Here is a 24,002-nt window from a genome sequence, read left to right as displayed (position 1 = left end):
CCGGCCTGGAGCAGCTAAAAATATCCGCCCCCCGCCCCCCCCCCCGACTGCGGGAACATGGCGGGCGCTGTGACCCAGCGGAGCAGCTGCAAGGCGAGGCGGGCGCCCTGCCCGCAGGGAGCCGGAGCAGGGGCAGGCGGCCCGGAGGAGCGAGCGAGCTGCCCAAAGAGCCGAGCCGAGCCGAGCCGAGCCCCGGCGCAGGGCGAGCGTCGCTCCCGGCCCCGCGGAGCAGCGGCAGCCCCCGCTGCCTGGCCGGAGCGGAGTCCCCGGAGCTGGGGCGGCTGGATGGAAAAGCGACCCCCCCGCCCCCCTCGCAGCCCCGCTTCCAGGGGGTCCGGGCGGGCGGCCGGTGCCTGGGCTGGGGGCAGCGCGCCCCTGGGCTTCGCGCCGCGGCGAGGTAAGGACCCGGGGGGGCGGCATAAACCCGGCTGGGGGCAGGGGGGCTGCGGGCAGGGGGCTCGGGGGCTCGGGGGGCTGCGGGCAGGGGGGCTGCGGGGTGGGGGGCTGCGGGCAGGGGGGCTGGGGGGCTCGGGGGGATGCGGGGTGGGGGGCTCGGGGGGCTGCGGGCAGGGGGGTGGGGGGGCGTTTTTCCAGGCAAGGAACAAATCCGGAATCAGAGTTGAAGGGACCTGGGGGTGGGGGGAGCCGCCACAGTCCAGGATCCCCCCCAGGGCGGGGGCAGGGGAAGAATTCAATACCCCCCCCCCGGCACAGTCTGATGGGGGGCGGGTGACGGGCACCTGGCGAGGGGGCCGGGCAAACCCGTGTCCGTGCGTCGCCCCCCAGGGCTGAGGACGGAAGTGGGGCAGACAGCTGGGGGGCGGCCTGGCAGCAAAGGGCTGGTTGCTGGAGCCTTTCGAACCGTTTCGGGGGCTCCAGGGTTGCCGGCAGGAAGGGGGGAGACAGGGTGGGCTGGGAATAGCAGCGCGGGTCCCTGGTGGGATTCCCGCAGGGGGGAATGGCCGGGTGCTGCCTCCCTGCGGAGGAAGAAGTTTAACCTCAGTCTGACTCCCCGGGCCCCTTCCGGCTCCCCAGATACTGGACTGCTGAGCCCCCCCCCCGCCCCCACCAGTGCCCCCCCTCCCTCCTGCTGAGCCCCCACCAGTGCCCCCCCTCCCTCCTGCTGAGCCCCCCCCGCCCCCACCAGTGCCCCCTCTCCCTCCCGCTGATCCCCCCGCCCCCACCAGTGCCCCCTCTCCCTCCTGCTGAGCCCCCACCAGTGCCCCCCTCCCTCCTGCTGAGCCCCCCCCGCCCCCACCAGTGCCCCCCTCCCTCCTGCTGAGCCCCCCGCCCCCACCAGTGCCCCCTCTCCTTCCTGCTGAGCCCCCTGCCCCCTCTCCCTCCCGCTGATCTCCCCCGCCCCCCACCAGTGCCCCCTCTCCCTCCTGCTGAGCCCCCCGCCCCCACCAGTGCCCCCTCTCCCTCCTGCTGCTGTTTGGCCTGTAATTCAAGGGAGAGCTTGTCAGCCTGGAGCTGAGGAGATGCTGAAATCTGAACCCTGAGCTTCTCCCAGACCCTCTGTCCCTGACACACAGGGGAGTCCTCCCTCCAGGATTTGGGGCTGGTCAGTTTCACGGGAGACCCACTCCCTCCCCCAGGCCCAGGGATAACCCCGCCCAAGCTGTCCCTGGGCTCCCCCTTACACTGAGCTAGTTGCTAAGGTTCCATCTGGGTGTTGCCGACTTTCCCTACAGCACATTGAGGTGTGCGCGGCGGGGGGGGGGGGGGGGGTGTTAGCAACTTATTTCCCTTCCAACACCGCCATACAAACTCGCATGCACATCCACACGCTGACATCCCGACACATGCTCCCCGTCTAAGCACTGAAGGGCACACGCGCTACAGGGGCCCTGGGGACACGCTTGAGTGCCCGCGCTTTCTGCACCGGCCCGGGCGCTCGCTTGCATGCGCCTGACGTGCAAGGGCTCGCTGCAAAGGCTGACACGCTGCTGTCACCCGGCGCGTCCCTCTGCAGGTGCGCCCGTGGGCCGCTGTGCACACATTCACTGCATACATGCACCCTTGATGTGCAAGCTCCAGCTGCCAAACTCCCCCGTGCACGTGGAACCCTCGCTCGGGCTGTGAACCTGTAGACAAAACCTTTGGCTGCAAGGGGCAGTAAGAGGGTGTCTAACCATGGTGGGAATTTGGCCGATATAAAAGTCTCGGCTGGACTGAGCTAGTCACTCCTTTAGCTCAGGGCACGGCAGTCATTGAGGACTGCAGATGTGGTCCCACCTTAGCGTGCACTGTTAGGGGCACCAGTCCTGTGAAGAGGAGGGAGCTTTGCCTAGTGGTTAAAGCACAGGGCAGTCAGGAGACCTACATTCTATTCTCAGCTCTGCCATTGGCCTGCTGGGTGACCTTGGACAAGTCACTTCCCCGTCCATGCCTCAGTTTCCTCCTCTGTTGGGCAGGGCTAGCAGTCAAAGGAGGCTGGTGAGCCTCGATGGGTTATGAAGCCCCGGAGGAATGGAAGGCACTGTGGAAATGTAGAGGGCTAGGAGAGTTCAGATTATCTCATTACAATTCCAGTTTCGCTCTGCCTTTGGAAATCCTCTTGTTTCGCAACAATAACCTGGCTGTTTCCTTTGCTGGAAGGGCAGAAGATTGGCCTAGTACTTGAGAGTGAGAGCTGTGTAGATTGTTCCTTGTGGCCGCTGTGAAGGGAGGAGGAGAGGCATGTTTTGGGCCTTTCAGATTCCCTGAGCCCAGGAACCGCTGGCCTTGTCCTCAAGCAAAACAAGTGACTGCTTTGGACTCAGCATCTGCAACTCAGGGCCCAGTCTCCCTCTGGAAACAGGGACCAATTGGGGAAGGAATCAACACGCTGCCAAGCTCCCTCACTGTCTCTGAAAGCAGGACCTTGTGGGAAGGCAACTCCTGGCTTGCTCCTTCACCTCCCCACTCCTTCCTACAGCCCGGGTACCCATCCCAAACTCTGGCCAGGGGGCTACATATCTGGGAAGGAAGGGCAAAGGAGGCTGGGCCTGGCATTGCCACACATCCTCTGCCACTCCCCCCACCCCCAAACACATCAAAGGCCCCTCTCAGAAGCGAGTGGGACTTTGTCTGAGGAGAAACCACACAATGGAACGCGGTTACCAATGCTGGCCAAAACCACGGCCCTCCAGCTGCATCCCCCAGCTCCCTCGACAGGGATCTCCCTGCCTCTCGTATGGAATTGGCTTGGTGGCTCGTGAGCTGGTGATTATGTTGCCCTCTTGTGGGAGAGACCCGCAAAGAGGATAAAAACTTTAATACTGCTGCAGGCTAAGGGCGATTCTCCTGCATCGTTCACAGCCACAGGCCTGTGGCTCTGAGTGCGGGAGAGATCTAGCAGAGCAGCTGTGCTACCAACGCTGAGGCCTGGTCTACACTTAAAACTGACGTACCTTCGTCTCTCAGGGGTGTGAAAACCTGACCTAGTGTAGACACAACCAGGGCAGCAGAAGAACCTTTCCATTGACCTAGGGAAGTGGTGTTCCTACAGTGACGGAAAAAACCCTTCTCTCGCCATAGGCTGCGTCTACACTCCTTGTACCAGTTGCTCGGACTCTGGAGCCCCAACCAGCCCCCCATGCCAAGTCCCCCTGATTGTCCTGTTAACATAAAGCTCCCTATTTTCTCTGCTTCCTCTCCATTAGTCCTGCATCTCAACCACACCTTTCCAGCGAAGGAAGAGAGTGAGCCTGCTGTTCCCTGTTGACAGGGGTTGCTGTTGGGCCAAGTGAGATTCAACCTTCCCAAGGGTTCAGCGCCCTGCCTTCCCTCCAGCCCAAGTCAGGGCTCGCCTCTGTTGTTCTGGCTATTGCTAAGCTGATGGGTCATCTGTTTGACTCGGCAGCGCCCTGGCTGCAGTAGTTTGGCTCACCAAACTGTAAAAAGAGCACGGCTGTTGCCTGGACGACGCAAGGAAGGCGAGGGTTAATCATCCGAGCTTTGATGAAAGCATCGTACCTGGTTAAGGACACTCCTGCGTTTCCCGTAATCCTTGCCGAGCGGTAGCCTAAAGAGAGGTAGGGCCTTTGGTCCTGCACATGCCGCCCTTCTGGGTTATCAGGGGCCCATCTTGATTTTCATAAGGTTGAAATCTTCCTAAAATGCATTGGAATCCTCCACCCCACGGCCCTGGGCTGACCTAGCTCCATTCATGTTGCACATGACAGGGTGGTGATGTGATGGGTGGGGTGCGTGTGATGCTGCTAATGCGGGGGTGGCTTGTTGTGACCCGGCAGTGTGACGTGCATGGAAACATGGCAGCCTATGATGGTGTGAAGCTGCCTGGCCAAGGACTTAGTTCCAGGAGACAATATTTTCTCCAGGTGGTGACCAGCACCCTGGTTCTGGTGGCTGAATTCCAACCTGGGACCCCAGGAATATGAACCAGGCATGACTTGGGGAACAGCACCTGCCACAAGCGATGCTGGGAGGAACTTGTGAGCCGGGTGGGTGGAAGAAAATGCAGAAGCAGGAGAAATATTCTGACCCTCTATAGTGCGTTCCATTTGAGCATTACCAAGTGCTTTACAAACATTAATTAAGGCTCCCAGCCCCCTGTGAGGTTGGTCGGTGGTATTATTCTCATCTTACAGGTGGGGGAAACTGAGGCACAGAAAAGGGAAGGGGCTAGTCCAAGATCAAGTCAGTGGCTGAGCCAGGAATAGAACCCAGGAGTCCTGACTCCCAGTCCTCTGCCTTAGTCGTTTTGGGGAAAAGAGAAGACGTTAGCTGAGATGGGCTGGAAATCCTGCTGCTATTAAAGTCTGATCCTACTTCCTTTAAGACAAGACAAACACACCCAAGAGGGGAGAGAAAAGAGCAGTCAAGATTGAAAATGCAGCTTCTGTGTCTGGCGTTGACTTTCATTTGCAACCTCGCTGCTGGAAAACCACAGGCATCGCACAGCTACTCTGAGACCTGGCAAACTCGTACCAGCATCGGGGTGTTTCAGGCATTGGATTTAGCTGCCTCCCTGGTCACAGGCTTATAGCAGTGTTGTAAAATATACAGTCTCGGCTTAGACAGTGGGTAAAAAGGAGAGAGGAAGGAGAAGACGTAAGGTGGGGAAGGAAGAGGGGACACACATGGAAAGGTGGTGTGACGGTTTCACAATCCCAAGCAGTGGTAGGGATTTAGCCGGAGCCACTGCAGGTGGCAGTGTCATTGGGGTCCCTGTGTCTGGCCCGGTTTGGTCAGGACATCTCTCAGGATCAGGGCAACGAAGGCACAGTGGTATCATAGTGTATCTTGGGGTTCAAGGGGACGGTGTGGGTGGCAGCCGTGACATTGATGAAGTTCACTCCTTCCCCCTTTCTTGTCTTTCCGTCAGCCAGCATTCACGTCTGTCCATCTGTTTATTTTCTCCTCTAAGGATTTTTTATGAGCTGGACAGAACAGCCCGTCCCCTCATTGCTTTGTTTACCAGTTAGGCCATATTTCATATTGATTTTGGTTCATTGATTTCCAGTCCCCCACTTTTCTTGCTTACCAGGTGTGATTTTAACACTCTTTGAGTTGTAGCAGGAGGCCTTTGGGTTTGGGCTAATTCAGTCTGTCTCCTTTTTGCACTTTTTTCCATCAACATCTATGGTTGTAGGCTATTTGTGACACTTGATCAACTTTACTCCATTTTTCACAGTGGAGCTCACAATCAGAGCAAAGTCGTAGACCCATGTGGTTTCCCACATCTGTACCCCACAGTTCACAGGGGGGATCCCTGACATGGTGTCAGTGGTGGGATTTTATGCTACTGCAGACATAAAGGTTGCTAGCCTTCCCCTATATTCATGACACAGTTACTACCACATAATCGGGGACAGTGCTGTTAGCCACAGCTGGTCAACACTGCACTGTCACGGGGACTGGGTCAGGGCTGGCCAGCAAGCAGAACTGAGCTCACCCTGAGGTCCCTGTTTATTTCTTTTCTGAATCCTCTGCTTCTCCTGGACATAAAGAAACCCCTTTTCTTTCTTAGCTGCACGTGCCTGATGGAAAACCTTGGGATACAACCAGACTTCTGCAGACAGTGGCCCCATAGAAGTCAATGGAAGTTTGATCATTGACTTCAGAGCAGCCAGGATTTCAGTCAGGGTGTGGCCATATGAACACGTCTCCATATGCATCTGTCCGGCTGTGTGTGCATTGTTGTTTGCCTGTCTGTGTGAACGTGGCAAGGTGCGTTTGTCTGTGGGCAGTGCTGATGTGTGTGTTTGGGCTGTTGTGTGTGGATGAACGTCTATATGTGCCACATTCTGGGTTGTGAATGTGTAGCCACGGCTCCGTGAGTCGCAGTGTGTGTATGCGTCCTTGAGAGCGTATCCACATTTGTCTCCAGACACGAGCGTGCGTCTCTCGGCATGCGTCCACGTCTGTAGTACTCGGCAGATCTGCCTGCTCCGAAAATAGCTTCCATCACGTGACTCACATAACTGATCAAACCCTGAAATTAAACATTAAGCTGTTCGCGCAGCAGAGTGATGGCCCCAGCTAAATGCGATTCCACTTGTCCAAGTGAACACGAGATGGATTTCCCAGCTCTGGGAGAGGTCAGTTTAGGAATGCCCTAAGCTGTGGCTGGTGAATCCCACCTCTTCATCATGCCCAGCAGCCTGTACTAGTTTACGCTGGCCACTCATCTAGAGCTGAGATAATAGCTGATTTGGTTTGGTTTGGGTGCCAAACTGGAAAATCGGAGTGGGGAGAGAATCATTTCAGTTCAAACCAAAATAAAAAATTTTGGTGGTTTTTGTTTTGTTTTGTTTTTTTTCTTGCTGAAACAAACCGAAAAAAATAATTTCAGGTCGAACAAAATACTTTGTGGGACACAAACCAATTTTTTGTGTGTTTTGTTTTTAATTTCCTTTGGGGTTGTTGGGTGTTTTTCACCTTTATTTAGCTTGCTAAATTTCCAGATTAAATGTCAAAATGCTCTAAAATTCTTTCATTCTGGGCCTTCACTTGATTCTCGGGGGTGGGGGGGCTGCTACCAGGTCACTTTGTATCTGTTTCTCCATCAGGGCCAAATCCCTTGGGATATGCAGCTAACAAACACTTTCACGTTTGGGCTGCCCCATTTTGGTCTGCTTGCCTCCAGAACAGGGCCCAAGTTCAGCGCTTGTCTACATGGGAACACTCAGGAAAGTGAATCAGAATAAATGTTTAAAGTGGATTAGTTAAAAATTGCAGTAAGTCCCTGTGTGGCCACTCTTATTCAGAATTCAAGTGGCCTGAATCCCATTTAGTTTAATTCATGTAAATTAAGCTAAACTGAATTTGTGCCACTTGAATTCTGAATAAGAGCATGCAAACAGGGGTTTAATGTGATTTAACTAGTCTACTTTAACTTCATGCCGTTAGTTCATTCAGATTAATATTGCGGAGTAATAACTAGCCTCATGTGGACGTGCCCTTACGCAGTTTAGTAGGAAGGCCTTGAATTAACTTGCAAGAAATTGATCCAATGACTCGGACATTGGTTCGAGGCTCAGGACACCTGGGTTCTATTCCTAGCTCTGCTGGTGGGTAGCGTTGGGCTAATCATGTCCCCTCTCTCTTTCCTTTATTTTGACTGTTTAGATTGTAAGCTATTTGGGGCAGTGACCATCTCTCACTATTCGTGGACAGGGTTACGGGGCTTAGCAGTAGATTCGTCTGTTTCGATTTTAGTCAGGCTTTTGAGGCAGTCCAACACGATATTCTCGTAAGCAAACTAGGGACATGTGGTCTAGCTGAACTTACTAAAGTGGGTGCAAGACTGGTTGAAAGACTGCACTCAAAGAGTCATTATCAGTGGGTCTCTGTCAAACTGTCTAGTGGAGTCCTACAGGGGTCAGTCTTGGATCTAGCATCACTGAATATCTTCGTTAATGACGTGGATAATGGAGTTGGGAGTATGCTTATCAAATTTGTGTCTGGCACCAGCCTGGGTGGGGTTGCACTAAAGATAAGTGCAAAATACTACACTTGGGGTGGAAAAATCAAAGGGTTTTTTTGGGGTCATCTGCCTCCCTTCCTTTGTCAGGAGCTGTGCTGTCGGTGCAAGTCAAGATGCTGCTAGCTTAGCATTGGGAAGGCGCTGTCAGGACATGTGTGCTTAGCGCAGCCTTGCCCGCCCTGGCCATGCCTTCCAGTGCTGCCTTTATGAAGTAAGGCTAATCGAGTCTCATGCTTCATGGCAGAAGCTGGTTGCCTGCAGGGGTCAGGAAGGAACGGGGCCCCCACCACGTGTAGCACTGCGCAATTGGCCGTGGGAATAGTGGAGGACCTATTGGGATAATGTGCCTGCAGCCAGAAGCTGAATATTGGACTGGGTAGACCTATGATATCATCCAATATGGGAACCAGGGGGGCAGGAGTCTGGATTAGATGGGCCTCTGGACTGATCCAGCAGAGGAGGGGGCAGGATGGCAGGCTACATGGATCTACGGAGTGATCTGGTATGGGAGAGAAGTAGGATACTGGTCTCTGGATCAGTCCCGTATTGTTTGGGTCTGTTACAATCAGCATGTCTTCTTTGTGCAGTACTAGGGTGGTTGTTACATGTCTGCTCTCTGCTGAGGAGTTGCACCCTGGCACAAGAGTTGCACTGTTGCCCTTTGACAAAAGTGTTCCATTCTCAGCCCTGCCACCCCCAGCCTGTTGTGCAATGCATTACGTGCCTGGCTGCTTCCTCCACCCCAGAGGTGGCTGCATTTCCATGATGCTGAATGTAGTGAGTTTGTCCAGTTGGGTGCGTTGCAAGGTGCTTTAACTGGTCATTACTGTCTCCCTTTTAATTGTTTAAAAAAAGGGGGGTTGTGACTTAATATCCTGTCTCATTTCCCTTCAGTGTAGCTGGTTACCAGACTCTCTGGCTCATTCTGCTCCCTTTGAGCCACTAGGGCTGCAGAAACATCTCTAAGGCCTCTCCTGGGGGCACAGCCCAGCCAAGACTGGAGCCCTCTCCTAAACCTCCCTCCCTGTAGCCCCCTGCACCGGGGCAAGGAGAGGTAGGCAAGGGGAGTGATGGAAGTGTGATCCCTAGGGGACCAGTGCCAACTGGTGTCATTTAAAACATCCCCTAATGGGACTGTTAAGAATCTGCTGCCAAAGTGGCAGTGAGGGGGGAGGTTGGAGAGAGCGAGGGCTTTGTCAGCACAGGTGAAGGAAAGGGGAAGAGGTAGGAGGAAGGATGACCCAGTGGTTGGAGCACTCATCTTGCATTTGGGTGACCTGGGTTCAATTCCCTATTCTGGACGAGTCTCTCTGTGGCTCCATTCCCCACCTGTAAAATGGGCATAACAGCTGGGCTGGGATGATGACTACATTAAAAGACTATGAGGTGCTCAGATACGGTGGGGCCAGATAAGAGCCGTAGCTAGCTAGGCAGGGCTGTGTTGTTTGTTTGGCGTGAGGCTGCCTGGGATACTTGGAGGTGTCTTATTTGACTGGGTCGCTCTTGGTCTTGCAGTGACAGGCTGGGCGGAGGAGGAAATGCTTCCTGAATGGGGCTGAAACCGCAGCCGCTGGAATATGCAGCCCGGGGGCCTTCCTGGCAGTGCAAACGCAGTGGGCTGCACCAAGGAGCCGATCGCCACATCGCGTGGGGGGGCCACGGCCGGGAGGCATGGTGACAACTTTCAAGGTCGCTGTGCTTGGGGCTCAAGGGGTCGGGAAGAGCGCCATCGTCCGCCAGTTCCTCTACAACGAGTTCAGCGAGGCGTGCGCGCCCACCAAGACACGGCGTGTCTACCTGCCGGCCGTGGTCATGAACGGCCACGTGCACGACCTACAGATCATGGACTTCCCACCCATCACGTCTTTCCCAGTTAACACGCTGCAGGTACGTGTGCCAGGCGCTGACCCGGTAACGCCAGCCAAAGGCAGATGGGCCTGTTCGTAACAATGGGAGTCGGTTCTGAGTCTGAGGTCACATGCTCTGACTCATCAACAGAAGAGACCCACTGCCACGAGTCTCCTGCCCTTTGACTCGGCATAGGGTGTCTGTTAAGGACACTAATCCACAGCCCTGCAAAGATGCAGCCCAGAGATATTTTTGCAGTAGTTTTCCTCGTAGGATCAGGTTGTGTCTTATGTGTCTGGGGCAAGATTTGCCTGGTAAACAAATGTGTAAGAAGGGGGCTGCTCGGGAAAGGTTTGTTCTAGTGCTCTGAGCCTAGGAGTGGGAATCAGGACACCTGGGTTCTAATCCCTGAATCGCATCATGGCCTCGGTGAGTCTTCTCCACTCTTGGTGCCCCCATTTCATGAATGGCTTTGAGACTCTTGACTGGAAGGCGGTAAACCAGGGAAGGTGTCGCCACTTCGAATGCTAACATATTGCAATTTGGCTAATTTTCATGATAGTTAGAATATACGGCAGGGCACAATCGGCGGTGTCATGGGAACTGACGCCTTTCAGCGCTGGAGGGATTATGTCTCCGTGAGAATTGCAATGAACTTTAGGAATCCCATAAACATGCAGAACACGCATTGTGACCGGATTAGCCAAACCCCAAATAGCCAACCTGCCCACCTGCGGCTCCATGCTGAGCCCCATAGCATCATAGCATATCAGGGTTGGAAGGGACCTCAGGAGGTCATCTAGTCCAACCCCCTGCTCAAAGCAGGACCAATCCCCAACTAAACCATCTCCTGTCAGAGCATGTGCCCCTCTCTCACAGGCCTGAACCCCCATTTAGAGCTGAACATTTTTGTGATGCCCCCAGAACATGTTGCATAATTTGGGTACTGTACATAGTTCCAGAGGAGAAAGTAGGAAGATAGAGCACTGGACTGGCATTCAAGAGACCTGGCTTCTATTCCTGGTTTCGCCACTGGCCTACTGGGTGACCTTGGGCAAGTCACTTCCCCTCTCTATGCCTCAGTTTCCCCCTTTGTAAATTGAGATAATGATCCTGACCTCCTTTTGTAAAGCACTTTGAGATCTACATAAGAGCTAGGTATTATTATTATTTATTTTATTATTATTTAAAGGATGGTGTCGTCTTAACTCCGCCTAGGCATTTGAGTGACCGTAGGAATTGTGGCCTACGTTCAGTGGTCCATCCCTGTTCAGCGAAAGCATGTGCTTTCCTTTAGACACCTGCTTAAATCTCACTGGATATGTCTACACTGTAGCTTGGAGGTGTAATTTCCAGCATGGACAGAGGAACACACGCTGGCTTGGATTGAGCTGGCGCACTAAAAATAGCAGTGTAACCATGGCAGCATGAGCTAGTACAATCTTGTCTACGAACCAAGGTACATACTCATGTGGCTAGCTCCTCCTGCCGCCCCTGGGGCTGTGCTGTTGGTTTTCGCGTGCTAGCTCGATCAAAGGTCTTCTACATCTACTAGATCTGGAAATTCCACCTCCAGCTGCAGTGTACATGAAGCCACTGACTTAAATGGGAGTTAAGCACAAGCAGAAATGCCTTGCTGATACGGGACCTAGGAGAGTGAAGCTCCTGCCCTAGTTCAGACCCCTCCTGGAGTGGGATAAAAACAGCCCAGTAATGTGACGTTTGGCCAGACTTGGATCTCTGAAGTCCAGCTCCGGAACAAGTGGGTTTGATTTTCCCGGGCACCTAACTCCCTGTGTGAATCTAGACCTGAGTCCCTTGCTTTCCCTTCCTACCTTCCCCAATGTGTCGTATGTATTTGATCTGCCAGGTATGGTGCGTTTCTTTCGCCGTTCTTCACGTAAAACAAACCTGGCATCTTCTGGGGATGTTTGGCTGCTGTAACAGAAACAGGCAGTTCTGTTGAAAATTCATCCTAAGTGGGATATTCTGCCCTCCAACATCAGCTGGCGAAATCAAAGGCTGTAACGGATGGCATCCCCACCGACAGTCTGAGGGAGCAATAGAATTCGTAGCGTACCAGGGCGTCCTGCTGAAACTGTGCAGTACAATTTCATTGATCTCCCAGCAGATGCAGAATGTAAAGTCGCCACTAATGTCTGACTTGTTTCCAGCAATTTGCCTGGTCCTACTGAAGTTAGGTTTCCTGGCCTCTAATTGCCAGGATCGCCTCTGGAGCTTTTTAAAAAAGTCTGCATTACATTAGCTACCCTCCAGTCATCTGGTACAGAGGCTGATTTATGCAATAGATTACATACCAGTTAGTAGTTATGCAATTTCATCTCTGAGTTCCCTCACAACTCTTGGGTGAATCCCATCTGGTCCTGGTGACTTATTACTGTTTAATTTATCAGTTTGTTTCAAAACCTCCTCTAATGACACCTCAGTGTGAGACAGTTCCTCAGATTTGTCACCTAAAAAGAATGGCTCAGGTGTGGGGATCTCCCCCACATCCTACGCAGTGAAGACCAATGCAAATAATTCATTTAGCTTCTCCACAATGGCCTTGTCTTTCTTGAGTGCTCCTTTAACACCCCGATCATCCAGTGGCCCTGCTGACTGTTTGGCAGGCTTCCTATTTCTGATGTATTTAAAAAGTTTTGCTGTTAGTTTTTGTGATCTTAGCTAGTTGCTCTTCAAATTCTTTCTTGGCCTGCCTTATCATACTTTGACCTTTGACTTGCCAGAGTTTGTGTGCCTTTCTATTTTCCTCAGTAGCATTTGACTTCCAGTTTTTAAAGGATGCCTTTTTGCCTTAACTACCTCTCTTAGTCTGTTTAGCCATGGTGGCATTTTTTTGTCCTCTTCCTGTTTTTTATTTGGGGTATACATTTAGCTTGAGCCTCTATTATGGTGTTTTTAAATAGTTCCCATGCAGTTTGCAGGCATTTCACCCTTATGACTGTTCCTTTGTTGTTTTCTGTTGAACTCGCTTCCTCATTTTAGTGTAGTTCCCCTTCTTGAAGTTAAATGCTACTGTGGTGGGTTTTTTGGCATTTCACCCCCTACAAGGATGATGTAATTAAATTACATTATGGTCACTATCACCGAGCGGTACAGCGATATTCACCTCTAGGGCCAGATCCTATGCTCCACTTAGGACTAAATCAAGAATTGCCTCACTCCTTCTAGGTTACAGGATAGACTTCTCCAAGAAGCATCCATTTATGGTGTCTAGAAATTTTATCTCTGCATCCTGTCCTGAGGGATATTTGCCCAAGGAAGTGGATAGCAAAGGTCCTGTGTAGGAGGAGGAGCCGTTCTTGACTTACTTTTGAGTAACACCACAGAGTTGATGGAGATCTCTGGCTGGGGGGAGGAAGCATCTCAGCATGAGTGACCAGAATCTCATTCAGATTGTGAAAGCCACAAAATGGGACCAAAATAGAGATAATCAAAAGGCTGCTGAATTTCAGATGAGCTGCTTTTGGAGTGCCGTGGGCCATGCTGTGCAGAATCTAATGGAGGGCTAGGTTGAAAGGCGCATATGCCTAGGGATTACACATGAGGCTCTCTGCTATTAAGATACAAGATTGTAATTTTTCATGGAGAAATAGCCTGGGTAAAATCCAAACAGTCCCCTCCCCAAACTTGAACTGAATCTGTTCTGAGTTGTGAAAAATCATCATGTGACCTTTTTCTTCATTTCCCATTGGCTCTGGCTCCAGTTAGTCCCAGGATAGGAAGTGCTGGCTCTTTATTTATTGCAAGCATTTATCTAGAGCCCATCCCCGTAATATCTGCACATGACCTCAATTAGAGCAAAAGCAATCTCCAAACTCAAGGCCTGATCGTTTTGGACCAGAATAATTGTTTCAAGCAGAGGCGTATACCTCATGTCTACATTGCAATCACAGGGCGTGATTCCAGGTCATGTAGATGTACCCGAGTTAGCTTTAATCTAGCCGGCTTGGCCACCAGAAAGACACAATAGCATGGACTTCAGCACAGGCTCGTCACCTGAGGAAGTACCCAGGGTCCCAGCGAGGGCTTTTACAGTCCATGGCTATTTGACCTAACTCAAGTATGTCTACCCATGCTGCAGCCACACCTCTGAGTTCAGTGTGGACAGTGGCCCAGCTTTTTAAAGGCATTTAGATGTTGCTGTGCTCACTCTTGCAATGCCTAACTGATTTAGGAGCCTGTCTCATTTCCACCCAAGTGTCTAATTCCTTTTGAAAATTAGACTGCAGCTCCTAAATAGCTTTAAAAATCTGGGCTGGTATGTCTACGTGTAGCGATGTTGGTACACTCCCTAGAGTGGAGGCAGGTATACTGGTGTAAAATTGCCTTATACCAGTATAGCTTATACCCCTTCCTACATGGGGATAAGCTGTATCTGCATGAACACCGTTATACCCATATTATTATGCTCACACTAGGGAGTTGTACCACTTTGACTCTACCAGCATATCTCAAAAGGTATAAATGTGTATGTAGATGAGGCTTAAGGAGCTAATATACCATGAACAGCCCTACCCCTAATCAGGGGGAGAAGAAATTGTAGAGCGGTCTAACTCGGTGTTTCTCAGTGATTGGGCCGATGCCAGGCCCTGAGATCTCCCTGGCACAGTTAGCAAGCCAGTCCCCGGTATCCAAAAGGGTTGAGAAACATTGGCCTAACTGATAAAAGAGGGAAGCGGTCCTAAAAGGTGCCTGTCACCGCACTGCGAGTGAGACAGCTGGTTGAAAAAATGCCAGTTATTTTTTAAGGGGCAGGTAGGAAAAAACCGGTTGTGTTGTTTTTTTGTTTCTCCCCAAATTTCCCACAAAACAGGTTTGGTTTTCAAAAGCTGGTTTCGGTTTTTAAAAAAAAACAAACTCCTTTCTCAGCGAAAGGTCAAAGATCAAATGGCCCCACCCCCCAATTTTGTAGGGTTAAACAAAAATGTTAAGCAAACATTTGTTTGGTTTTTAGTTTCTGGGGGGTGGGGGGGGAGGGTTGGAAAAAAAACTGGAAAACGTTGACCAAAATGGAAAACTTCTGCTCTAATTTGGTTGTAAAACCATTTTGATGAAAAACTTGGAGCAGCTCGGAGGAGAAATCAAGAGTGGATGTTTTAAAGAGGCGCTCTAGTTCAAGCAGGAATTAATTCCAGGCAGTTCTCTGGCCTGTGTTATACTGGAGGTCAGAGTAGATGATTACAGTGGTCCCTGCTGGCCTTAGACGCTGAACTTCAAGCGTGTGCCAAGGGCCAAGCACAATGCCAGTGCCCCAGTTAAATCCCCTTTGAGCCCTAAATCAACCCTCTGTGCCCTGCACCCAGACAGATATAAATGGGGTTCAGCTGGGGGGTTCTGGGGGAGTTGCATTCATCCCCCCTCAGCTGGGTGGGATTCAGGGGGTGCTGCAACTAGCCTCCCCCCTTTAGCTGGGAGGAGCATTGCTGTGATTCCAGGAGGTCAGTAGAATAAAGGGATAAAAATGGAAGGATTCCCCCAGAGCAGCGGGAGGGGAGGCTGCACAAGAAAGCAGGAGGAGAAGCATTAAACACTGTGCACAAGGGAACAAAAGGTCAGCGCGAGAGCCAGAGAGAAAAAGCAAAGGGTAATTTATTGACATGGCAGACGAAGCCTAACGTACTCAATTAACTCCACGTCTCGGCATGCACCACAGAGGGCGAACGGTGCAAACAGATGGAGATTTCCAGGGAAGGAAGAATGGTCCCTGGAGCCATCTCAAAGGAGTGAAGGGAGGCAGGACACACAGGGGCTTGGCTCACCCTAGCTGCACTAAGGAGGAAGCTGCGGGGGAGGAATAAATGTAGAGAGGGATAGGACTGAATCACCTGAATGGGAAAGAGGAGGCCTGGCTGTTGAAGGGAGAATGGATGGCTCAGGAGATTGGTCATGGGTTACAAAGGCTTTTCCTTCTAGATCACCCTATTGATCCAGTTCAGTACTGACCAGAAGTCATTGCTTGGGGACTATCAGTAGAACATGATGTGGGTAAGAACCCTTCCAGAGGAACCGATGCACCCATCAGAACTGGCACCTTTCCTGGTAGTCTCAGAAGGAAGGCAGAGGACTAAGTGAGGTGGGGTCCCTCCAGGGCACGGTTGAGGGGCATGAATAGCTTGGCGTGGGTTCTGGGGATAGAGAATACATGCTTTTCAGCAGGCCACGTCCATTGCCCCAACGAGCTCTGATTCTGTGGGAGCGCTGCAATGTGCTTCTGAAATGGGTTGATCCAACCCTCCTGGAACTGTGGGATAGTTTAGACCTGGAGCCAAACTTCACGGCTTGGGCTCATCTCTGGTCAGAGGCAGAAGTTGAATTGCCAAAATGTGGAGCGAGGGGCTCTGCCTTGTATTCCTCTGGGGTTGACTGAAAGGACCAAGTCCTGGAGAGGCCATGAGAGAGGCTGTCCTTAAGGGATTCCTAGCCCAGATAGGCAGACTCTTTGTCTCCCATGGTGTCTGCTTGTTCATATCACAACCCACCACCACATTCCCATCGTGCCACTAAGGCCTGTGTGGTTGCCACTAATGCAAAAGGTTATTTGTGTGGTGTGATGCCAATGGATGGGCAAGTGAATCTGAACCTTATCTGGAGGCCAGGCCTTTCTAAGAGAGGTACCCTTAGATAACAGCATCATAGGAAGCCACATAAGGGCCTGCTTTTCCATGAGTCCCATGCATGCTCTCCTATCTGCTGGTCAGACCAGCAACCCCTATTCCCTGCCTATGGTCCTATGTGGCCTTCCTGGCTCCTTGCTTGGAATGTTGCACTTCAGCTTCACCTCCTTAGCTTCCCAGTCTGCGCTAGGGGTTAGCTAGACATCACAGAGCTTCATATACAGGTGAAGGAGGGGGTCACCCCCACTGTAGGAAGGACACAGGCAGGAGATTGCCCAGGATTCATTTGGGGCATAAAGGGGGGCAAAGCTCAATCCCAAGAAAGGAGGACGGTAGATGGGCCCCACACACAGTACCTCACATGCACTGCAAATAGAATTAGCTCCGAGCCCATGGACACCAGGCATGGATCCTGTCACCCTGCCCTAGTTGCTTTAAATAGCTTCACTTGCATCTCTGAAGCAGAACTTGGGAGCACCAGGGCCAAGGCTGCTACATCACCAAGCGGAAAACGATGCTCAGCAATCTGTAAATATGCAGTGTTTATAATCACACAAAATATAGGGCTTCTGGCAATGCATAATTCAGCAGGGCTGAGGCTGCGTAGGGAGCAAGATAGCAGGAGATAAGCACCTCTCCCTGGACATCCTCAGACAGAAAGAACAGTCCCTTATCCATTAATGCCTCAGGCAGGGGATGGCAACAGCTTCTGCCAGAACAGCCTTATTGTTGCATGAACAAGGCACTATTGTGAGAGAAATTTACGTCTCTCTCTCTGTGCTGGAGGAACATGGATTTGGCAGCTGAGATCATGCAGCTTTGTGCTGCCTTCTGGCCGATCGATCCCCGCCCCTTTGGAATGCCCAGCAGCCGATGAGGATGGTCCATCCATCCACTAGGCTTTATAGCCATGGGTGACACTCCACTCGGGGGTAGCAAGGAAGGGAGGGCCTACATGCTTCTCTTTCACAGGCGTTTTGTGAAGGGACCGACAGGCAGCCAGTCCTGACAGTCGCACAGCTTTCGAACAGAAAGAGCAACGTGGAGCTAATTCACAGCGAACTTTCTCACACTCATTCCACAAGGGAAAACAACTGGAAAGCAGCCTGATCCACCGGGGCATCCAGGCTCAGTTTCACACGTGCATCACAAGGGGAAGCGCAATCTGGATGCTGATGCTCTGACAATTGGTGGGAACCTACTTTCTGGAATATCCTCTTGGGGAGGAAGAACTGGCCAGCCTGGAACCTGCACCGACAGACCCTTGCTCCAAGTTCACTCAGCTCCCTTTCAGATACAGGGACCCTTTCAACGGTCAAGATACTAAGACCTGTAACAGCCTAGTGCTCCTGTCACTTAACGCCAGAGTAAATCCATTGTCTTCAGTGGAGTTACTCGTGGAAATTGTCCTCCTGGCTCAGGTCCAAGTCCATCCACCCTAGTGTCCTATCTCCAAGAATGGCCAGTATCAGATGTTTACTCTATGGTAGTGGAGAATCAAGCTCAAAGATTCAAGTTTATCCTTAGTAGGACCCAACTGAGAGGAGTGAAGTTACACCATTTATACATTTGACTCCCTCTCAGAGAAACCAGTTTAACCTTTATAAACCGGCATCAAGTTTGCATCATCCACATCAGCCCAACTGCTCCTGTGTCCTGGGTGTTTTCTCAAGTTCTTTGTCTCTGGTGGTTGGGGCTTTTAGCCTTCCTGCCAGCAATATCTACTTGCCTCAGGTGTAAGGCAATCAAACATGTTCACTTTCCTTCCATCAGCATTGCCACATCCTCCTCCTCCCCGGTGATGTAGGATTATTTGGAATTCTTATAATTCTCTGGTGCCTTTCACCTCCAACCTTCATGAATAAAGCTTCACAACTCTTCTTTGAAGTAGCAAAATATTGTCAAATGCATTTTATAGACAGGGAAACTGAGGCACATTATGTGACTTGCCCGAATAGTCACTCAAGGATGCACTGCCACTGGTAAAAGTAGAATTCAGGGCCTGCTAGAATCTCTGCTCCAACCACTAGCCTATACTGTAATGCCTCTCTCTCTCTGCATCACTGTACTATTTGCGGTGCAATTTACCGTTGCTCATTTATCTATTAGAAATCAGCCCTTAATCCAAGTGCCTAATCAATAAGCTACTGCAAACAGCAACTGATCATTAATGAACTAATAAGCCGTCCTTGGTTTGTTTGTTTTTAGGTATTGCCAATAATTTCATTACACCACTTAACTGCAGGTGTCATTAGGTGAAGTGACTTTAAGCGAAATCTAGATAAGATAATAACAGCCTAGTGAAATCATGATGGACAATGCTGAAAAAGACTCGAATGATGGCATTCAAGCAAATTGCATCCCAGCCTCAATGTAATAAGCTGTAATATACTGATCTCCCAGACATACTGGAACTCTTCCATAAAGATATTAACCCACAGCTAAGAAGCTGCCACTATAATTGTCTTTATCTCTTTGGTAACAATCACTGAAGAGTCACCCTGTCATTTTCATGCACTGACCAGGGGCGTGGGGGTGGCACCATGAATAAATAGGTTTCTTTCATCGCTAGTTTCAGTGATTCATTCAGACTTTTGTGGTCTGCAAAGCAGTGATCCAAAAGAGTGTCCTTTGCCATTTCCTCCATTCCTAGCTCCTTTTGCTTTATTCCCAAATATCATAACTGTGAAAGGGGATGATTCATTATATGAAAATGTCTCACTACAGGAAGAATTACTATAGTTTCTTCTAACTGTATTTTTATACTCTGTAGTCAAGATTTTGCAATTTCTCCTGTATAGACTGGGACAGCACTCTATCTATCAAAACATAGTTCATATTGTATGGAATCCTAAATCTCTACCCATTTCCATAGTGTCAGGGACACCTCCTGCTTCCTCAGTCCATTAGAGCAGCTGCCATGTAAACATGGGTGATTCCTCTTTTGTTAGGAATTGTGGGTTGCATCCCTGTGCAGTGAGAGAGGTGCCCAATGGTGCCAGTTTGTATGGCTCACAAGAGGAGCCCAGGCTGCAAGCGATCAGGTCCGTACAGCTTTGTGGTTCTGCCGTGGATTGGATTCTTGTGTCAGCAGGCAAAGATGGAATGTCTCCTATGTTTGTTTCCTGGGACTTGCTCCTCTCCGATCCTTTGACAGCAACTTGTATTTCTAGCATCACCTTTGAGCTGCGCTTGTGTACAGGGCAACAGCATTCTGGATGCCCTGATACAACCTTTACAAGGGGTTGGATTGGGCACTGGTAATTAGTATTTCTCTGTTTTTTTTTCTTGAACAAATGCAGTGTTAGCGGCTGCTGAATGGTGGCATTTAAAAGCAGGGCATATTTTCACCCCATGCGTCATGCACAAAACACTAACTGTTCTGTAGGGAAAGCTCTTGAAAAGCCCCAGCTGTTCCACAAATGTCTTTTTATGACCCTAAACTGTATATGTAGCATGCCTCACCCACACTGAACTGGTTCCCTACAGACCGAGATGATGCAGGGAGGAACGCATAGCCATGGAATGAGGGCCTGACATTGTGTGGGCTGGGGGTTGTGCCAGGGCATCTCAATCCTAACTTGCAGTATCCCCTTCTATTATCAGCCTGGACCACCCCCAGCTCTGCCAATACATCCACTGCTGATCTATGGCATGCCCTGATACTCCAGTCTTAGGACCGCCCCACGACAAGCACCACCAGTCTCGATCTATAGCTCCTTCGGCTGTTCCATCCTGACCTCCCAACCCTACCCAAACTCAGCTCAGCCAATGACTCTCTATGCTAATGTGAAATACCACTGGCTATTCCAGTTCTGGGCTGCCACTCAGGTCTGCCAACGTGCCTCAGGCCTTCTGGTTAGCAAAACCTAGTATCCTAGTCTTTGCCTTTCCTGGGCAAAGAGCTGTCCTGGCCCAGTCATTCTGTGATGTGGATGAATGGCCACTCTAGACCAGAAAAGGAAATGTAATGGATTTGATCTAACTCTAGTTCAAATAAAATGTGTACAGTCTAGATTGCCAGAGGTGAAAGCTTAATATGTTCACTGACAAAAACGTTCAGTGAGTTCATTAGACAGCAGCAAGCACTATAAATCTAGCAAACAAGCTCATTCAGAACCATGGACAGATCATGCACTAATAGTGCCATCGAGAATCTAGCAATCAAGGTGAATTTAGTGCTGTTGGAAAGTACCTAATTAACAGACCTGGAGACTGGGGTCCTTCACGTGCAGGATTTCCCCACAGTGCCCTGCCAACGTGGATATAATGGGGAACAAACCGTTAGGAACTAGGCTTCTCCCCTTGCCCTCCAATGTCAATCGCAAATCATATAGCCCATCAAACAGCCTAAGAACATAAGTAACTTTGATCACTTCCCCCTGAGTCAGATTTGAACCCATCCTCTAGAGGTGAAAGAGGACTTAACCCTGCGATAGTCCCTGATCCTGAGGCTTACCCAGGGTGAGGTAGCTGGAGATGCTGGTGAGAGGAGTTGTGTTGATGTCGTTTAGTCTGACCTCCTGTAGAACAACAGGCCATAGGACCTCCCGGAATTAATTCCTGTTTGGACTAAAGCAGTGGCTCTCAGACTTTTTTTTACTGGTGACCCCTTTCACAGAGAGAGCCTCTGAGTGCGAACCCCCCCCCCTTATAAATTAAAAATACTTTTAAATATATTTAACATCATTATAAATGCTGGAGGCAAAGCAGGGTTTGGGATGGAGGTTGACAGCTCACGACCCCCCATGTAATAACCTTGCGACCCCCTGAGGGGGTCCCGACCCCCAGTTTGAGAACCCCTTGACTAGAGCATGCTTGTATTTGTAAGGGAGCAAGCCAGAGAAGACTGAGAGGTTAAAGAAGGGGGTGGTGGGGGTTGGGGAAGGTTAGGAACCGGGATGAGATGAGCTTGAGGGGGCAGGTGGAGGAGAAACACAGTCACCGAGCAGTTAGGTGACTCCAGCTTGTCACAGTGAGTCAGCAGCAGAACCAGGAATAAATCCCAGATCCCTTGAGTCCCAGGCCTGGGCATTAACACTAAAGCATGTGCCTGCTATAATTATCTGCTGCTTATTCCACCAGGGTGCAGTGAGGCTGCTGCTGGGAAAACCCGTTATGCCTGTAATATCACCCATCCCAAAGCAATGGTAACTGCAGATTTGGACTCACATTAACTTGTTCAGCAGGCCCCAGGGATGCTCGAAATAGAAGAGTACAATGATGCTGGGGTTTGGGGCCACCAGCCATGTTTGCAGAAGCAGGTGTGATATGGCATTAGGAGCAGTGCCCAAGTCCAGCAAAGCCTGGGCAAAGACCCCAGTAGCAGAAGGCCTGGCCTGGTCATGGTAGTGCCCTTGCCTATGAGATGGCAGAAAAGCTGGAGAGACACCCCTAGGGCTGTGCCAATGGGGCCTTCTGCGCCTGAGCTTTGACCGATTCCTGTGTGCCTGTTACAGGAGTGGGCGGATGCATGCTGCAGGGGGCTCCGGAGTGTCCACGCCTACATCCTAGTCTATGACATCTGTTGCTTTGACAGCTTTGAGTACATCAAAACTATTCGCCAACAGATCCTAGAAACGAGGTAAGTGCCTGCTTGCCTTACTCCTGGCCTGGGCCCAGCTGAGCTGGGGAAAGACCCCGCTCACAAAGCTAAAGTCACCTCTCCATTGTGCATCCTCTCCGGGAATATATTGGGGGCAGAGAGGAAGATGGAGGGTAAGCTGGAGCTCCCTGGCTGAGCTCAACACTCTCCAGCAGTCTCCTGGTTCCCTTCAGTGCTGATAGTCCTAGGGACTGAAATCTTCCAATAGGTGCAGGCTAGAATTAGGCACCTTCCATCTGCACTAAATTCACTCAAGCATCCTAGAAAAGCAAAGGGCAACAAATAGCTCAGAAGGGAGCTCTGCAAGCTGCCCATGAGATATTAAGAGCCACGGTGGGGCCAAGTTTAGTCATTGGCAAAGCAGCGTTGGGTTTCTTACCAGTATTTGTAAGCTGTGCTTGCTGTGACGAGATAGGTGAGTGACAGGGCAGTTTGCTACAGCAGGTCTGACTTGCATCCAGCTGCATGACTTTGACAAATCATACCCCTCCATGCAGAACAAGGTTCCCTGCTGACAGCCCGACAGGAGCCGCCAGTCTGTGCCCCCCACGTTACACAAGGGAGGCTTCGGATTGCCATCCTCTGCCACTGGGACAGGCCCAGCCAGGGTCTGAGGATGGGGAGGGATCCCCAGGAGACAGAAATGTTAGTAGGAAGATAAAATAGTGTGCTAGTGGGAAGCAGAAGAGCTATCGTAGGAAATTGGAAGGGGGTAATGGGTTGGAGGTTAAGGGACTGTGGCCTTCATGCCAATGAAAGAAATTGACGTGTTTCCATCTCTGCCCTTCTTCTCTGCAGGGTCATCGGCACCACAGAGACCCCCATCATCATTGTGGGCAACAAGCGGGATCTGCAGAGGGGTCGGGTCATTCCCCGCTGGAACGTCTCCAACCTGGTGAAGAAGACCTGGAAGTGCGGCTACATCGAGTGCTCCGCCAAGTACAACTGGCACATCCTACTGCTCTTCAGCGAGCTGCTCAAGAGTGTGGGCTGCGCCCGCTGCAAGCACGTCCACACCACCATCCGCTTCCAGGGGGCACTGCGCAGGAACCGATGCACCATTATGTGAGGCCCTGCTCTCCACCCCCTGCTCCCACAACTGCCCCCAGAGACCCTTTTGTAAAGCGGAGGGGTGGGCGCAGGAGGACGCGAGCAACTCTCTTGACAAAGGAAGAGGTGTCAGGGAGGGTGCCCAGCTCTCCTGGATGAAGCCTCGGAGTGAGCCTCCTTCATCCCTGCCTGTCCCCAGCGCATAGACGGCATGGCCTGTAGATTCAAGGAGGCAGTGTCTTGCTCCAAAGTGCAAAAGGCTTCTAGGCACCTTCCTCTCCTCCCGCCTCCGCACTGGATCATGGACTGGATGATGCAGTGTCCAGCGAAGAAGGGAGAGGGGCACCTTAGAGAGAGCAGGGGTGGGGGAAGTATCACTGGTTACCATGCAGTTGTGGGGGGGGGGGGCCAGTCTCCTGCCATCCCAGAGCAAGGCAAGACTGCTGTCAAGCTGCCACTTGGTTATTACTTGATGATGACCTAGTCTTGACAAGTGACAGATTTGTATGGGTAGCCATCTGTAATGCCAACTGCCTACCACGAGGCATGGCGTGGCATCCCCTGCTGCCTTGGTAACCAGAGATGTCTTCACTGCAAACAGGGATACAAAGACCCAATCAGCCTTAAATCAACAGGTCCTTCGCCCTCGTGCCCGGAGAGTAACATGGCATCAGGGAAGCTGAATCCTCCCTTGTTTTGCCCATTGGATCCGGAGCTTCTTCCCTTCCAGGGACAGAACAGCCTGATAGCAAGAGGCATGGCTGAAATGGAATTTTTTATTTTTTTATTTCGGGACAGAATTTTCAGATGGTTCCAAAAAAAAAAAAAAAAAAAAATCACTCCCCCACCCCAAAAACTGGCCGTTCCTCCCCCATTTCCTTCCTGTGTTGTGTTTCTACAAGCTCCAAACCTTTTTTTAAATATC

The 24,002-nt window shown here is 51.0% G+C and overlaps 1 protein-coding gene across 1 annotated transcript; it reads left to right on the top strand.

The window, feature by feature from the left end:
- Window positions 1-286: 286 nt before the first annotated feature.
- On the top strand, window positions 287-23,418 carry RASL10B (RAS like family 10 member B). Its single transcript, XM_074974507.1, has 4 exons — window positions 287-397; window positions 9,452-9,823; window positions 21,882-22,006; window positions 22,826-23,418. Exons 2-4 carry the CDS (start codon window positions 9,608-9,610, stop codon window positions 23,094-23,096), a joined length of 612 nt encoding a protein of 203 aa, XP_074830608.1. The 5' UTR covers window positions 287-397; window positions 9,452-9,607; the 3' UTR covers window positions 23,097-23,418.
- Window positions 23,419-24,002: the final 584 nt, after the last annotated feature.

This window comes from Natator depressus, chromosome 17 (genome assembly GCF_965152275.1).
Source record: "Natator depressus isolate rNatDep1 chromosome 17, rNatDep2.hap1, whole genome shotgun sequence".
Taxonomy (NCBI): domain Eukaryota; kingdom Metazoa; phylum Chordata; order Testudines; family Cheloniidae; genus Natator; species Natator depressus.
The sequence above is the reverse complement of the archived record's forward strand: the minus strand, read 5'-3'. Positions and strand labels throughout refer to the sequence as shown.

Bases quoted from the DNA above. Each gene is read 5' to 3' on its own strand.
- RASL10B (XM_074974507.1), top strand. From the start codon at position 9,608: ATGGTGACAACTTTCAAGGTCGCTGTGCTTGGGGCTCAAGGGGTCGGG. The intron at 9,824-21,881 runs GTACGTGTGCCA...TGCCTGTTACAG, and splicing joins TCCCAGTTAACACGCTGCAG to GAGTGGGCGGATGCATGCTG. The intron at 22,007-22,825 runs GTAAGTGCCTGC...TCTTCTCTGCAG, and splicing joins CAACAGATCCTAGAAACGAG to GGTCATCGGCACCACAGAGA.